Source organism: Priapulus caudatus, unplaced genomic scaffold (assembly GCF_000485595.1).
Source record: "Priapulus caudatus unplaced genomic scaffold, Priapulus_caudatus-5.0.1 Scaffold1850, whole genome shotgun sequence".
Classification (NCBI taxonomy): domain Eukaryota; kingdom Metazoa; phylum Priapulida; class Priapulimorpha; order Priapulimorphida; family Priapulidae; genus Priapulus; species Priapulus caudatus.
This window is the reverse complement of record NW_014578911.1, coordinates 1-17,217: the sequence shown is the minus strand read 5'-3', so window position 1 is coordinate 17,217 and position 17,217 is coordinate 1. Positions and strand designations below refer to the sequence as shown.

The 17,217-nt window shown below is 45.8% G+C and overlaps 1 protein-coding gene across 1 annotated transcript; it reads left to right on the top strand.

The window, feature by feature from the left end:
• Positions 1 to 4,273: 4,273 nt before the first annotated feature.
• On the top strand, positions 4,274 to 16,123 carry LOC106817750 (histone-lysine N-methyltransferase 2C-like; the record flags this gene model as incomplete). The annotated part of the gene is made up of 20 exons (XM_014822445.1): positions 4,274 to 4,309; positions 4,429 to 4,607; positions 5,122 to 5,337; positions 6,343 to 6,482; positions 6,811 to 6,920; positions 7,342 to 7,504; positions 7,810 to 7,995; positions 8,249 to 8,355; positions 8,840 to 9,030; positions 9,307 to 9,442; positions 9,923 to 10,037; positions 10,325 to 10,458; positions 11,428 to 11,562; positions 12,122 to 12,229; positions 12,429 to 12,569; positions 13,003 to 13,107; positions 13,481 to 13,662; positions 14,274 to 14,444; positions 14,949 to 15,124; positions 16,064 to 16,123. Coding segments are annotated over exons 2-20 (2,746 nt in total), but the record flags the coding sequence as incomplete, so codon positions are not given.
• Positions 16,124 to 17,217: the final 1,094 nt, after the last annotated feature.

Here is a 17,217-nt window from a genome sequence, read left to right as displayed (position 1 = left end):
GTGATTGAAAATAGGATATTTTGGGATATTTTTTTGGGACAACCAGAAATTGTTGCGGACAACCTGATTTGATGCCTGGGTTGTCCGCAGGACAACCACATTTTTTTTCTTATTTCCAGCACTGTATATATATATATATATATATATGTATTACCCATAATTATACAAAGGATGTTGCAACGGTTGGCAACGTTACTACCTGCCACCTGGTAATATTAATTATTATAACCACTTCTACTATGTGCCATAAAGAAGTACACTGCCCTGCCGATGCGTAACGTTGCACGAATGGTAAATTGTTAGGAAATGTGCACCCACCATACTGCAACTACGACTAACAATGCGGGAACGATCTATACAAAACAGTTCAGGTCTGTATCAACCACCGTATCATGAGTCATTTTATACAGTTACAATACGGGCTGGTAAACCGTTGCCTATACAAAAAAAAGACGAAAGACATACAATATGTCAATATAACTTAGTTATAACCGCCTGCAAATTACTGTCTACCTCAGTAACCCGACTATGGCGTGTTTGTTTATTCACATCCAATTTTGCAAGCTACGAAAAACATGAATGAGCGGTGTATTTCCCCGTATTTCATACAAGAACCTTCGTTACTTACTCGTATAACCTATCCACAGTGCACCGGCTATGTTCATAAGCGCCCCTGTCACACAAACGCTATATCTGGAGAAGGCTCAGAAATCAAACTCGTGTCGAGCGCGCTAAAATCCAGCTATCCCTCGCTGCAGCTGGTGCACAACACAACAAAGACACAAACAACGTCACGTGTTGACGCGCTGCGATGGCGCACATTCTTTGAACGATAAAAACAGGTTTTACTCGAACATTTACAACATAGTCAACACATACCATACACGAACACGTACGGGCGGATGTACCCTCGCGAAAAACAGAAATGTTACTTACTGGTATTTTTCAGATTAGGTGTTCGAATGTAAGACTTGTACAAAGATCACTCGATTGATAAGCGCGCCATCTTCGGGTATGTAAATGTTCAAGCCTCGTTTTCGCGCTCAGTTATTGATTGTCGATGGGCGGTCGGTCCCATTGATGTACCGAAGGTGCCGCCGTCTGTCGAGCTATCGCAGTGACAAGCAGTAACACACGTGGTAACACCACAGTAACACGGTGTTGCAGCAGCGCGTCTGCAGCGAGCAGTGAGCCGAACTAGGTCACCGTGCCTGTGAAATTTCACTTTCTGATTGCGACACGCTCGTAACAAACCGGTTTCACAAAAGAGGTACAACGTGCACGCACAGACGTTGTAATCAGTTACCTGTAACCCTAATAAGTAATTACACGATATGGAGATTACATGCATCATTAAGCCAATAATAATTATATACCATGTTTGGTTTATTGCCACACTTTACGTTTTTCTTTTGTTAAAAAATTGTGACAAGTGATGTATCTCTAATCTCATTACGCCAGCAGGAAATCTAACAAAACTATATTTTTGGTTTTTATTCGCCTTGTTTTGTATTTATTTGTTTAAATAACATAGAAATGCCTCTTCTATGTAGCCATAGACAGGTACTGATATTAAAACTGTAAAGAGCGTGTGCGAAATCGCTAAGTCAGCAAAGGCGTTAATGGGAGAGAGAAGCCAGGTTCGTATCCCACGGAGGAAAAATTATAGTATGTTTTATTTTTCCCCATATATTTTCCATACTGACTTGCATGGCCATTTCGTACAGGTGAAAATTTTCACTTCGAGATGGCCTTGTCAGTAAAGGCATCTATTAACAGGGAACAATTGTTACAGGGAGAGGACAGGCTCGAATCGCACACACGCCGATTGCCTCTATACCACAAAGAAAAACGAGATCAAACACATACATAAAAAGAGCAAACTTGATAAACATACATAAAAAATATGAACGTCGTTTTCAATCACAAGTCAATTTGTTCAACCTGATTACATTGTATAGTACAATGTGATAGATTGGAAAATTCCGATTTAACGCTAGAAATGTTACTTTGTAATAAATATGCGGCTTTATGATAACGAAAATGGATGGGAATGAATTTAAAGAAAAAGCGGAAAAAAATTTATATCAACCGCAAAACTTATGACTCTCTAGCGCCACCCGTGGAGAACATTTTTTCATAGTGATTAGTAATCTTGAACCATTAAGCCATTTAACGTTAAACCGTAATAAAAAGGACAATACCTTTTTTTAAATAATACAGAGCTTTGTTAAGAGTAAATTTAAGGAAAACAGTGAAACGTATACTATTTATGCATACTACACACTACACAGGACCATTTATAGCATTAGTGTTTCCATGATCACCCAGAAGAGGCGCTAGTGTGCATTCAGCGGATACATATCGTTTGGTCAGTGGTGTTAACTTACAAGAAGTAGTTCCATATTTATTGTAACATATCTTGTTTATAAAAATAATTATTGGATATTAAATAAAATACACATCTGCATGATAGCAGCGATGTTTTTCTCGCAAAGATTTGTCACGTAATATGCTAAATCAGTTAAAATAAATCTGGAGAATTGCCAGTTCGTTCGCGACAGGATACAATAATTAGCAGCGGCTTGAAAGATGGCGACCGATATTTGGAGAAGATCAGTATTTTGACCTTGTTTAAAAATCAGGATTTCGTCTATATCTACTGAATTACATGCCAGGTAAAACAAATCCATTGCACTTTTAAACAGAACAAACTAAGTGTTGTTGGTAAATCCGTAATACGGTAAGAACGGTAGCGTGAATCGATGATAGAAAGTTGGTTGGTCAACAAGAGGTGTAGGTGCATTTTCATGATTTTGCACGATAGGCCGCCGTTTAGACTTTAGTGTGGCGATATGTGTATACAAAGCTTGTGCCGCGGCCTTCTAATACCTCAGCTATGATGCCTGTATCGTAAACCTTTATTATAGCAATTCAAATGTCATTTGTATCATTCGTGGATAGCTTGCACCTACAGTACACATTCTAATTCTATTCTAGTTACTGTATTATGTATAGGGCCTAAGCTGTGTAGGGTATATTTCGCGGTGGTTTAATTTTGGCGAATTTCGCGAACGTGTCTCCGACCTCCAAAATAACAACACGCGAATCATTCATACCGAATAATTTATAATTCACCGACCGCAAAATTAACAACTCGCGAAATTGTTCGTCAAGTCTGAATTCGCAAAAATATATGCACACAAAAAATACGGCTTGTACAGTACATTGACTGAGAATTTTGCTCCAAATATTTTATATTAACGTTGTGTACAGTTTAGTTACCCTCATACTCGTCATACATCACTTATTGATCCAAAGATGGTTACTGTGTTACACCAAACAAAGTTTTGTCAATAAAAACCGGGGGAAATCGCAGTGCCATGCATGTCCATTCATACGTTAAAACTCGCATCTAGATGAGCTTTGCACCTTTTCTCATTACAGCCATCGTAGCAGCGTAGTTATGGAATGTTGATGATCGGAGCTTGGAAGGATAGAGAATCTGCGAGATGGAAAGCGATGGCGATGCTGCAGATCATCACCAGGTGGCAGCAGAGTCAGTAGAGTGTGAAGAGGGGCCAGCACAGGCGGTAGCCGCTGCGTCCTCGCCCGGCTCTCCTGTAATTGTGCCGTCAACGGAACCATCGCCTGCGCCCCATCCCTCAGCACCCTGCCTGCCAACCAAGCGAGGGCCGGGACGGCCGCGGAAAGACGGCCAGTCACCCATCCCCAAAGATAGCAGAATTAGGAAATTAAAGCCTGAAAAGTGAGTGTGAATATGTACCCCCTTCTTTTGTAATATTTACATGATTGTTGTTAAATAAATAAACGGAATCTTCTAGTGCTCACTAGTATTCAACATTTCTGAATATCGATGGAGTTTAACTGCATAATTTATTTATCGTATGCGTATGTGTGTAATCTGACTCGTCTTATCCATCCTGTCAGGCCAAGAACGAGGACGCGGGTTTTAAAGGTACCGTCACTTCATGGGTTATCAATGAGCTCCACGCCGGCTCCCACGGCCGAGCCGGGTTTCCCTGGCACTGCTGTAGCTGTGCCTATACAGTCAGCTCAGGCCTACATCCATCCCGACTACCTGCCTGGTCCTATGCAGCAGCTGCAGCAACAGCTGCAAGAACAACAGCAGCAGTTGCAAGAACAGCAGCAACTACAACAACATCAACAACAACTACATGAACAACAACTAACACAACTACATGAACAACAACAACAGCAACAACAACAACAACTACATGATCAACAGCAACAACCACAACAGCAGCAGCAAGAATCCCCAATACAGGTAAGCCAGCTGATTTTGAGTTGCATTCAAAGCAGTCTCTGTACTCATCTGTGCTCAAGTAACTCTTTTCATGCATGTTGTCCTCAGCTGACATTAACTCACTTGCCTCTTATTCGTAGCCGCAAGCCATGACGGAGTTTCCGCAGCAGTCGGCGGTGTGTGGCCAGCAGGAGGCGCCGGTGGAGATTAACGAGCCGTCGTCGGCGGAGACGGTGCTCGCTGGGGAGGAGTCGTGCAGCAGCCTCCTGTCATCGTCGCAGCAGTTCAGCGATCAGGGAGATGAACTCAAACCCGAAAAGTGAGCAGCGTTGTTATGAACGCGAGAGATTGACTCTATAATGTTCTCAGTAGATTGCTGGGTTCATAAGATTATGTCTGTGTGGCTAAACGTGTCTAACAACAATGTAAATGGATTTTGACGTTGGCAGCACTGGTGTAAACAATATTAACATGTCACTCATACTAAAATGTGATTGACGTTTACTGTCGGGTGTCTGTCTGAAATTCAGAATGTTTCGCGATGGTCACTGCATCTGATACGTCTTTCAGGTTCGTCACACGTGCATCTGTTTCACTGGCTTTAAATTGTCCAGTCCATAATTAAAATGAGTGTAAACTAGGCATTGATTACACAGACATCGTTTAGCGGTAACAATCGCGTCCGATAGCGATTCACTTAATTTAAAATGCGAGTGTAAGTAAATGTGTGACGCAACATCCGAGCACAGGTCGAATAATCGTAAAGTTTTAGCTCTGGGCGTGTAATCTGAACCTCCGTAATCGAATGCGTGTTCCGTCTGTCTGCCCCGCAGCCCTCAGAAGTGCACGCTATGCAACTGCGGGGAGCGCAGCCTGCTGGGACAGGGCGACCTGACCCGCTACGATCCCAGCTTCGGCTTCAACGTGCTGAAGCGCGCGCAGAGCCGCAGCCGCCGCGGCTCGTCCGAGAGCGAGAAGGACATCATCAACGAACGAGGTCCGAAGCATCTGACGTGGCGGCGGCAACGCGGCCCCATAAAGCCCGGCAGGTAGGCACATACTCCTGATATCTGTGCAAGAGAAAGATGCGAATGAAGTGCGAAGGAAGCGAAGAAAGACCTAACCTTGACCGTGATTCTGACCATAACCCTAATCTTGACCCTAATCCTGACCATAACGCTAACCCTGACTATAACGCTAACCCTGACACTAACCCTAACACTAACCCTAACTGACCCTAACCCTAACCCAAAACACAAACCTAACCCTAACCCCGACCGACCTTCCTAGCCTTCTATTGGGGCGGGACTGTTGCGGTGTTTGTTAGTGATGTTGATAGTTGAAGCAAACATTCTGTTATGACTGCCCTACACTCTAGCAGCAGAGTACGCGGTAGCAGAATGTTATATAAATCCCTAAATTGCACGCGGCTGCAATAAACCAGGCTTCACGAACAGCAGATTGAATTGCGGGATTTCTCGCAGACGTTATGAATGGTTTTACGGCGCGCGCTAAGCCAGTATAAATGGCCGGCCCGCTCTCTTATAATCCTTCTCGTTAATTACATGATGCCCTTATTGTGTGTGATGTTTTCTACTGTGATCACACTGCTGTCTTTCTGCGTGTACAGCAGGGTTCGTAGCGGGTCTTCCAAAGTCTTATTTTGCCAAAAATAAAATAAGGGCCCTTATTAGTACTTATTTTTGGTGTAATCTTAGAAAAGTACTTAATAGTCCTTATTTTTTGCCAAAGGACCATTTTTCAACATTGTTTTATAAACTGTTCTCGACTTAGAGTAAGAATTGTTGTATATATAATACGGAATAATTAAATCTGCTGTGCAATTGTGTATATAAATATTATTAGTGTACTTCAATAGTCGGTGATCTATCAGAAATCTCGTAAAAAAGTCTTATTTTGGCCTCCAGAAAGGGTCTTATAAGTCCTTATTTCAACATGTCTTACTACTATGAACCATGTACAGGGATAAGATGAAATCTCCGCGCCGTCCAAACCCTCACTCCATGTGTCTTACTACTATGAACTCTGTACAGGGATAAGATGAAATCTCCGCGCCGTCCAAACCCTCACTCCATGCAGGACGACAAGGGCCAGCCCATCGCGATCGTCGACGAGCTCAGTAATATCGGCTTTCCCATGGACACCGACGTGGAGCAACTGTTTGAGACCTCAGGTGACGAGTCAACAAACCTCCCGTGCTTTTCACACCCTCGTGGAGTGAAAAGTCGTTTCATTTGCAACCTAGATCGTGGTAACGAGGCCACTAATAGAATAGTAGCGATGATAACACCACGTATTAATTATGGTATCTAAATGATGGCATTAGTGATAATAGTTTTATTTATTGATTGTAAATTGTATGAGGATCACACATTCAATGCAGTGACTGAATGAGAATTAACGATCGAAGGATAATCGTTTAAGTATGGTCGATTGATGAGCGAGGCAGCGTGGTGAATGGTGATGACTCGTGACTGTTACTGTCATCTCCATGGCAACAGGTCACAACTGGGCGCATCATTGTTGTGCGGCGTGGTCGGAGGGCGTCTGCCAGAATGAGGACTACACGCTCGTTAACGTTGACAAGGCCGTGTTTAATGGGATGAACCAGGTATGAGGAAGCAGCATCTCTCACCTCCCTTGCTCCCTCCTTCTCCCCAGCAACATTCCCCCACCCTGCCTTCCCCTACCACGACGCAGGTCTCTCTCAGCCGGCAGTGGCTTCTGATTAGTAATGAACCTAAACGATAATTGAAAAATGAGGATGAAATCTAAATGAGGCTGTGTATTTTTAATCTGAGTTATGGGCACACCCTTGGAATCTACCACATCACAATGCTGTACTTAATGATGTTGTAATATACTATTATAATACTAATATGATATCTACTAATATAATACCATGTTAAAGCTGTAATACCAGTTGTATGTAAAAGAGACCAGCAGGTGGCGCCATGCGAGTGCCACATGGTGGCTGGCTTGAGATTTTCGCAGTATTTTGTCATTGTCTGCCGACGTTTGCTTGCCTACAGAAATGCAGCTACTGTCAACGCTACGGCGCGACCATCTTCTGTCGGATACCTAAGTGCGGCAAGCTGTACCACTACCCGTGTGCTGCCAGCGCTGGCACGTTCCAGGACATCAAGAGCATGTCGCTGCTCTGCCCGGACCATCTCAACCAAGCAGAGGAGATAGGTAACGTGCATGTAACGGGAACACCACAATCTGTCGCGTAGCGGTCGTGCACGGCGGTTTGATGTGATTCTGTGACGACGTACAGTGCAGTCAGACATCTGCGTTCTGCCGTTCACTCTGGCCAGAATTGTTTTACCCGCGCATGTGATCCCTCGTGTTTGACCGGGTGGCGTGTATGCGTGTCCGCTTGACTGACCGCGTGTATGCTTGCCCGCTCGACTGACCGCATGCGTGATCACACGCGTTTGACCTGGTTGTGCGCCCGCTCGACTGACCGCCCGCGCGTGCGTGCTTGACCATTGCAGCCGGCCCCGAGTCACTGTGTGTCGTCTGCGACACGGCCGGGGAAATATCCGAGCAACTCTTCTGCACCAGCTGTGGGCAGCATTACCACGGCAACTGCCTCGATCCGCCGGTACTAGTCAACTCTAAAGTGAGGGCGGGTTGGCAGTGCCCCGACTGTAAGATCTGCCAGACTTGTCGACAGCCAGGTAGGGAGGACGATTCTCACGCAGGCGGAGCGTGGCTACACGTGACAGTGCTGTAACAGCAACTTCTACGTCTGTCTATTAAAGACACTATACCCTCTGTGTCACCTACCTATTCTACGTCAGTCGGTTATTGTTGTGTGACAAAATTTTGATGGTTAGCATTAGCATTGAATGTTTGATCAGTTTCATTGAAAGATGGGTGGAGGCAAGTTGGTGACTGCTGTCACTTATCGCGGTTTTGTTTGGTGTGCAGGCGACGACAGTAAGATGTTGGTGTGCGATAAATGTGATAAGGGTTATCACACGTTCTGTCTGCGACCGGTTATGACGACCATCCCAAAGAACGGATGGAAGTGCAAGGTACGTGATCAGCAGCGTCATCGCCAGCTCGAGTGTCACGTGTGTGTCCAGTTGGCGTTAATAGTAGGGAATTTCAGTTAGCCACTAATGCTTGTTATTGCCTGTGTCATCTTGGTTTCTGAATGAGCGTTTATTTGTGTGATTGTGTGTCGTTAGGGTACAGTATAAGCGATAATTATATGCATAGTGGGGTGTCGTTCTAGTTACCTAAGAAGATTTGTTTATTTACATCATTGTGTGCCGTTGGTTTATGGAGTAGTTATCGGTCATTCACTCGGTTGCGTGTTGTCGTGGTTACAGACCCATAATAATTTATTGACGTGATTGCATGTCTCCGTGGTTACGGAGTAATCATTGTTTATTGGCGTGATTGCGTGTTGCGGCTATTACAGAATAATCATCATTTATTGATGCGATCGCGTGTTGCCACGGTTACAGAGTAACCGTCGTTTATTGATGCGATTGTGTGTTGCCGTGGTTACAGAATTGCCGCGTCTGCGGAGACTGCGGCTCGCGGACTCCCGGCAGCGGCCCGAGTTCGCGCTGGCACCTCAACTACTCCGTATGTGATAGCTGCTACCAGCAGCGCAACAAGGGACTCTTCTGCCCTCTGTGTGGCAAGGCGTATCGACACTTCACGCAGAAGGCTATGGTGCAATGCACGCTTTGTAAAAAGTAGGTTTCTCGCAAAAAAAACGGCTCGGTTGCATTCCACGTGTTTTCGTTCGAGTTGATGCCATAAACCTTACTGCTACTTGGCCAGCTTTCTCAAAATTTTGCAGTGTTTTGCGTCGTCGCTACGCTTTAAAGCGATGTTTTTTCCAACTGTTTTCATATTTTCTGAATTGTTCTGATATCTACCAGTACGCCTTGCATAACACCAAATATATATATAAGCCTCACATATCATGAAACATTCACACGTCATTTTTTCCACCAATATGCTTGTAGGCATATTCACAGCGAGTGTGATCCAGCGCTGGACACATGGCAGCAGCAGAAAGAGGGGGAGATGGGAGGTAGTGTTGGAGTGGGAGGAGAAAAGTACATCTGCCCCGTATGCAAAGATCGAGACCCCAACGAAGTGGTGAGTGAACAGTGACAGCCAAGATGTCAAGTAACGTCCATGTTGCATGTCCTCGCATTCAATCGTCCTTTAGCTAATTACACAAGTGAGTCTGGAGTGTTTTTTTCCATTAGGGCATTATCTGGGTTCTTCCCCCCGAAGCAGCCTCGGGGAAATTGACAGTGTATTGGTAATTTTGTCTTGGCACTCAGAACCCCAGTGCTGTCTAACTGATTCCTTCATTATATGTAGCTAACTGACCCCTCTAACTGCTGGCTAGCTGACCCCACCTGTATAATTGCTGGCTAGCTGACCCCTCACCTGTACAAATACTGCCTAGCTGACCCCTCACCTATATAAATACTGCCTAGCTGACCAATCTCCATCCAGGCCAGCCGATGCCCCCAGCATCCATGCTTGATAACTGAGTATTATCCGTAAAAGACTATTGTTTGTCAGCGCTGCGTGGATACTGACCGGTGGGTGTGTGCACGCTTGCAGTTTGAAGTACCGGAGCTCGCGCTATCACAAGGGAGCTCCGAGCTGTTCCTGGGAGGCGAAGCCAAGCAGCAGAGCATTGACGACTTCAGCTTCTTCAAGATGGACACAAAGCAAGGCAAGCGGCAATCTCAATAATCTATAAATACAAATTGTACCGGGGCAGGAGGGGGTTAGATAAAGAGAAAACCGAGAGATAGGTGTAGGATTTTTCATCGTCGTATGTCTGGTTTGCAGAGTGGTTTATTATTAGTACAGTTTGATTTGATGCATATTGCATCGTGTAGTCCATATCATGATACGTATCGTATTGTAACCGCTGGGTATATATCGTGGCAATCGAGCAGGTGAGGTCTGTACTAGCAGCTGTAACTGATCATGGGTGTGTGTTTTGTTCTGCTGCAGAGCGTCCGGAGTCGGTTGACAGTAAGATGGAGCTGGGTGACGAGGCGTTGACAAGCTCACAGGAGGAGTCCTGCATGTCCCTCGGTGACAACTCCGTCTCCAGCATGGACATCGACCTGAACGTGTTCGAGAAGGTGCGTTTCACGTGCCTGCATGTGCGCTGCCTGCCCGCTGATATACACATGTTCTCTATATACATACATATATACCAGGGGTAGAAATTAACTTTTGAACACGGGAGTCCAACGTACCCTCAAAAAGAGGGAGACCGCAGCAAAATGAGGGAGTCCGCAGTTTGAGGTTCAAAATTAAAGATATTAACAATAACGCATGTGATTATTTTGAAGATTCATGCGGTTGCACGTCTGCCCAATTTTCTTTGGACATTAGTTGAAAAAATACGGTAATTCCGTGAGGCCGTGCTCTGGAACGAACTAGTTAATATGGCAGAATTTTCAGGGAGTCACACAGACTCCTGCATATGTCAAATCAGGGAGTCCGACAGTAAATCAGGGAGTATTTGACTGCGGACTCCCGTTAATTTCGCACCCTGTATACTCTATATACATATATATCTCTATATATAACATATATACTCTAAGGTTAAAAATATTATCCATTGCGGAAATGAAACTCGCTTACTATATCCCGTTTGTCTCGCAATGGGTGGTCCAAAAGATAATAGAAGAACACTATCTTCTATAGAGTTCTTCTATTATCTTTTGGACCACCCATTGCGAGACAAACGGGATATAGTAAGCGAGTTTATACTCTATATACAACATATATACTCTATATAAAAATATGCCCTATATACATATGTAATCTATATATAACATATACTCTATATACATATATGCCCTATATACATATATAGTCTATGTACAACATAAATACTCTACATACATCTATACATACATCTCTCTATTTAGTGTTCTTAGCGTCCACTAGGTGTCACCACAAGTCATGTCTAGTTAGTATACAGTGATCAGTGGTTATGCCCTATACTCACTGATTCCGGAGCACTGTAGCCAACTTACGATTATCACGAGTCGGTTTTAAGCATCGTACTTCGTTCCTACTGACCGACGTTTCCCCAGCAGGAGGCGCAGGAATTGGCGAAGCAGGCAGCAGTGGCCGAGGCGCCGTCAGGAGAATCAAAAGGCAAGCCGATGCACGGCATGGGCAAGCCACAGATCATTGCTCGCAAGAAGCAGGGTGTCGGGCGGCCACCAAAGGTATGTCTGCGAGCAGCAAGCGTGCTCGCTCACGTAACTCTCCTATATAATAATGTCGTTATAGAATTATCGTGAGCTTTTACTGTGCGTCTGCGTGTGTGCACTATGGCTGAGTCTCCATGTGTGTGTGTGTATGCGTGCGTGCGAGCGTGCATGCGTGTGTGCGTGCGTGCGCGTGTATGTGTGTGCGTGGGGCATCACCCAGGCAGTATAATATTTGTGTTTATACCAGCATCACCAGCAGGTGCAGTGTCTGCACTCCTGCTCCTGTAATTATTGCTACTGACAGGTGCAGTGTCTGCACTCCTGCTCCTCTAATTATTGCTACTGACAGGTGCAGTGTCTGCACTCCTGCTCCTCTAATTATTGCTACTGACAGGTGCAGTGTCTGCACTCCTGCTCCTGTAATTATTGCTACTGACAGGTGCAGTGTCTGCACTCCTGCTCCTGTAATTATTGCTACTGACAGGTGCAGTGTCTGCACTCCTGCTCCTGTAATTATTGCTACTGACAGAAACAGACTAAACTCCTTGCCTAGCATTCCCCGCCTGAATTGCAGGGCAGCTCCAAACTCGTGAAGAGACACAGGAAGGCGATGCCGGGAGAGAGGAAGAGAGGCCCGAAACCCAAGTTCAAAACCGGCCACATTATCGCCACAAACACACAGGTATGCCAACCATCGTCGTTCGCAGAGAACAGAAAATCAGAATGAGCAAATTTATCATTACACATACGTTACTTCGTTAACTCGTGAATTTTCAAAATGTGTGAGAAATCCATGAGAACTTTGTGATAATGTTTTTCGGCGTAGCTGTGCGAGGGAGATGGCGTTGTGCGCGTGACGTTGTCATTGTTTCTCGTTGTAGTTTGCTTCGCAGATCGGAGCGACACCTGGTGAGAAGGTGAACCTGAAGTCTTTGAACAGGCAGCAGCAGGACGATGATGACGACAATCCTCACTCCACACCTGTGCTGTGTGCAGCCAACGACCTATTCGTGCTTTCTCAGGTACGTGCTCCTTACTCCATATATTCCTGTTCATAGCCATCGGTCAAGGCTGTCTATGGTATATGCTGCTTATTACTCCATAGCTATGTCCATACCTGTTGGTCAGTTTTATTAAACACGCACTTGTGGTTTTACTCTGTTTACATGGCAGGGTACAGAGGCATCTTTGATCTTGAACAGATCAGAATTCTGTAGGCATGCTTGGTGACTAGATGCTAGTGTACATGCTGAAATCTGACTAGTTGGAGTCATTGTCTGTACGACTGGGGCTAAAAGATGATACTGGGGCTAAAAAAATGATAAATCTCTAGCTGTATCACATCCCTCGTGAAATTTGCTCTCCTTCCCTGTAGAACCATTCCTGAGGTCTTCATCGGTCGTATGTCAGCATCGTCCGTGACTAATCGTTCGCCGTGTTGTTTTTGCATTGTAGGACATGTGTTACAGCTGCGGGAGCTTGGGGCGCGGGGAGGAAGGCAGACTCGTCTCCTGCTCACAGTGTGGCCAGTGCTATCATCCCTACTGCGCAGGCATCAAGGTTCGTTCCACCGTCACGTCGCTAACGAGCGAAAACACGTCATCGCAGCCGAACGGAGCAATTCGCGTGTGGTTTCCTGTTAGCTAGAAGCACATCGTAAAACAATGCCGATTTTAATCGTCATTGTTCGCAAGAATGTTTGACTACGCGAAGAGAAAATTGACTTAAGGGGTTAAATACGCTCACGTAATGGTACCACGTGTGCAAAATATTGCTGGGATTAGTTTTTCGTTTGCCTAAAATTCTCGTTGCCTCCCATGGAATACTTGACCTCGATATACTGGCAATAAAAAATAGTTGAGGTCCTCATCGGATGTCTTCAGTCGACGATGAAGTGTGTCTGACGCGTGTTTTTTTCACTCCTTACCTGCAGATTACGAAAGTGATACTGAACAAGGGCTGGCGCTGCCTTGACTGCACGGTGTGTGAGGGCTGTGGTCAGCCACACGACGAGGGTCGGCTGCTACTGTGTGACGACTGTGACGTCAGCTACCACACCTACTGTCTCGACCCGCCACTCGACAACGTGCCCGCCGGGACGTGGAAGTGCAAATGGTAGGGAGGTGGCGTCTCGCGGTCGTGCCCCCGTGTGAAACCCGTCACTCGTCATCCTCATTATCTTGTTCTTTTCTCTCTATGTTGTCTTCGTTTAGTTAAGGTTATATTCGTTTAATTTCATTTAAATCATTTAAATTATGCTGTTTGTTTTCCCTTCATTTCTTCTTTTTAAAAACCCGTGACATTTTAATTTATATTTTATACTTTACTGTATTTAATTATATCTCCATGTTGTTGTAAACTGCGACGGCATCTGCTCTCTAAGGAACGAACAGAGATGTGTAATCTGCGTGATCCACACATAGCATCCCGTGATCAAACCAGCATGGGAAAAAATTATTTTTTCGGGGCTTACTTTTCAGCTCGCGTGCATGAAAATTTGCTCTCTAAAATTTGGTTTGAATTGAACTCTATGCAAATTTAACGAGGCCTATTTTTGGCATTTCCGGGGACTTCTTTTTTGGCATTTCGGGCTAAATCGCCCGCGAGCCCGTGTAATTTTTCTTTTGCACTGGATCAACTATTTTTATTCAGTGTGCACTGACTGTGTGTGCTGTGTGTGTGCCACGGCTATAGCTTCTCTTTGCTCGCCTACGTGTGGTGTGTAGGTGCGTCGATGTGTCAGCAGTGTGGAGCGACCGAGTCCCAGGACGCCTGGAGTCAGCGTGGCAGGAGAACTACACTCGCTGCGCTCCCTGCTCCAGTCTAGCAAGCTGCTGGGTGTGCGAGGAGAACTACATAGAGAACGACCTCGTCATACAGTGCACAAACTGTGACAGGTAAACCAGAGGAGGGCATGGGAGCGGCTAGGCAAGAGGGAGGCGAGGCAGGGAGCGGAGCTGTGTGGCGGGAGGGAGGAGGCGGAGCGTGCGGGGAGCAGAGCGGACGGCCGAGCCATAGGGCGTGCGGGGGAGGGTAGGGACGTGCCGTTGCGGCGGGAGAGAGGGAGGCGGTGCGGGGGAGGAGGGACGCGGAGGGCGGGAGGGAGGAGGCGTGGGGAGGAAGAGAGGGAGTTAGGGAGCATTGAGGGGGAAGGAGGAGGGAGGTAGAAGGGTGGGCGAGTGCACGGCATGGCGTCAAGTGAAACGTTATGGTGTTTATAAAATGGTATGGTGTCCACTGAAATCACACGTTGTAAAATAAAATAGCACAGTGTCTAGCGAAACATCACGGTACCTAGTAAAGCAGCACTGCAGAGTAATAAGCACATGGTATCACGAAACCCCGTCTGCTGTGCGTCGTCGTGGTTACGAATCGTCTGCATCGCGTCGTCATGGTTACAGGTGGCTACACACGAGCTGCGACGGCATGCACAATGAGGATGACGTGGAGCGTGCGGCGGACTGGGGCTACCACTGCCTCGTCTGTCGCCAGTCCACGCACCGTAGCAAGTACCCGCCGCCGCCCCCCAAGCCTCCCAAACCACCGAAGGAACCGATGCTACCAGAGAAAGAACCCGGTAGGTCGCTCACTCGCTGCGGTAGCATCTTGGGTTTGTGAATTCTGTTACAATTTGCGTGATCTAGTCGTTAGTGTGTTTGCGGTTGTTCCTGTGTGTAAGCAGAACTCTGTTTGCATATTTTAGTAGTATTTTAGATGGTTTTTCTCGTTTATCTTGTGTTTTTGCGATGAGGACAGGTGGAGGATGAGAATAGTGTTGGTAAAGGTAAAACTATGTTTGGGTTATCAGGTGGATTGAGTAAGATGGGCTGGCTATCTCACCCCCACACACTGTCCCATGCTGTGCCATGGGCTGGCTATCTCACCCCCACACACTGTCCCATGCTGTGCCATGGGCTGGCTATCTCACCCCCACACACTGTCCCATCACACTTACTAATGTCCAAGCGTGCTGTTGTGGGCATGAGTCATCGGGTTGTTAAATTGTCATTCATGGAATAGATTGTGCAGTGTGGTACCTATTATGTGGGGTAGCGATGTAATGGGGGGAGGTACAAGGCCATGATAAAAATATTGTTTGTTTGCCCTCACCCGACCGACCCTCCAAAAAGGGGCCGACTCAACCATTTTTATTGATCTTTCCCATTATTTTTTTTCTTACAAATCGTATCACTCTGTACATTATATAAATCTGTAGGCAATACATTACATGTACCAAGCAAAACAAACATTAAACATAAAAGCTATCTCAACACAAGCACACCCGAGTATGTAGACACCATGCTGAATTTGTAAAAAGACCCCCCTCAAAAAAACCAACCTACCTACCTACCCCTAAACTTTTCAGCCTGGGTCGGGTGAGGGCAAACAAATATTTTTTTAATTGTGGCCCAATATGTGGTGCAGAGCAGTGTGTGGTGGGAGACAGCAGGTGGGGCTGTCTGAACTCAAGTGCCATTCTGTCTGACTGACTGAGTTCGTCTTGTTTTGTTTACAGCTGATAACGCAGAGGCTGCTTCTGTGACTATGCCGATGGTGCCCTTATTTAGTGACATAGGTGAATAGACTTTCTGTTGGTTGCTAGGTTAACACACGGTTGCCAGGTTTTCACACTGTTGTGTTCCACGGCCATGCTACGTGTGTTCCATGGACACGCCACGTGTTCCATGGCCACACTACTACGTTGTGTGTCTCTCTTGTGGTTGCCGTTGCCAGTTATGCACCGTTTGTGTTCCATGGCAATTCTTGTTGCATTCCATGGCCTCCGCGCTATGTGTGTGTGCGCGTGCGTGCGCGCGTGTGTGTGTGTGTGTGCGCGCGCGTGCGTGTGTAATCCATGAGTTTTGTGTGCTATGTGTTTCACCCGTGGTTGGCAGGTTGTGCACATTTGTGTTACACGTGTGCGTGCGTGCGTGCGTGCGTGCGTGCGTGCGAGCGTGCGAGCGTGCGTGCGTGCGTGTCTTTGCACGTCTGTGTCCGCGTGCGCGCGTGGTGTGTGTGTGTCTTTGCGTGTGTCATGCATGTGCATTAGTGCATAAGTGGCTGTACATGGTTTTGCTGGCATAGTAAGTGGGTTAACACGGGGTTGACACTTGTTGTCAGTGCGGTTGGTGACGGGTGACAGTCATGTGTCAATGAGGTGGTGGTAGGTTTGTGCTGCTATGTGACATGACTGGGCATTCAAGGCTTCACTGTGTGCGCAGGTTTAGAGCATAGCTTAGCAGTACTAAACACAGCTGCAATAGCACTAGATGTGTATTCTGTATGGCACATTGCACTGTTTAATTTGTGTGTTACTAATAAGAACTAAACATGAAGCTTTTAATATTACAGTTACGGTTACGGTGCAGTAACAGTTACTGTAAAAACCATACGCTCTAACCCTGCAGAGCAGCTATTGCGTTTTGAGCTAATTATNTTTTTTGCGCAACGAATTTGATTTTTTTTTGGCCAACCGAAATAATTTTTGTTTTGTTTTAATCGGCCAATAAAATATGTCGAGTAGCGGCGTTTTGGCGAGTCGGTCAAAACGGGAAAAGGGGAAACAAGCAATATTTTATCTTAGGCCTTGTACAATATATACATATATTCCCTATACAGATACGTGTATATATATATATATATATATAATAATATTTATATATATATAGT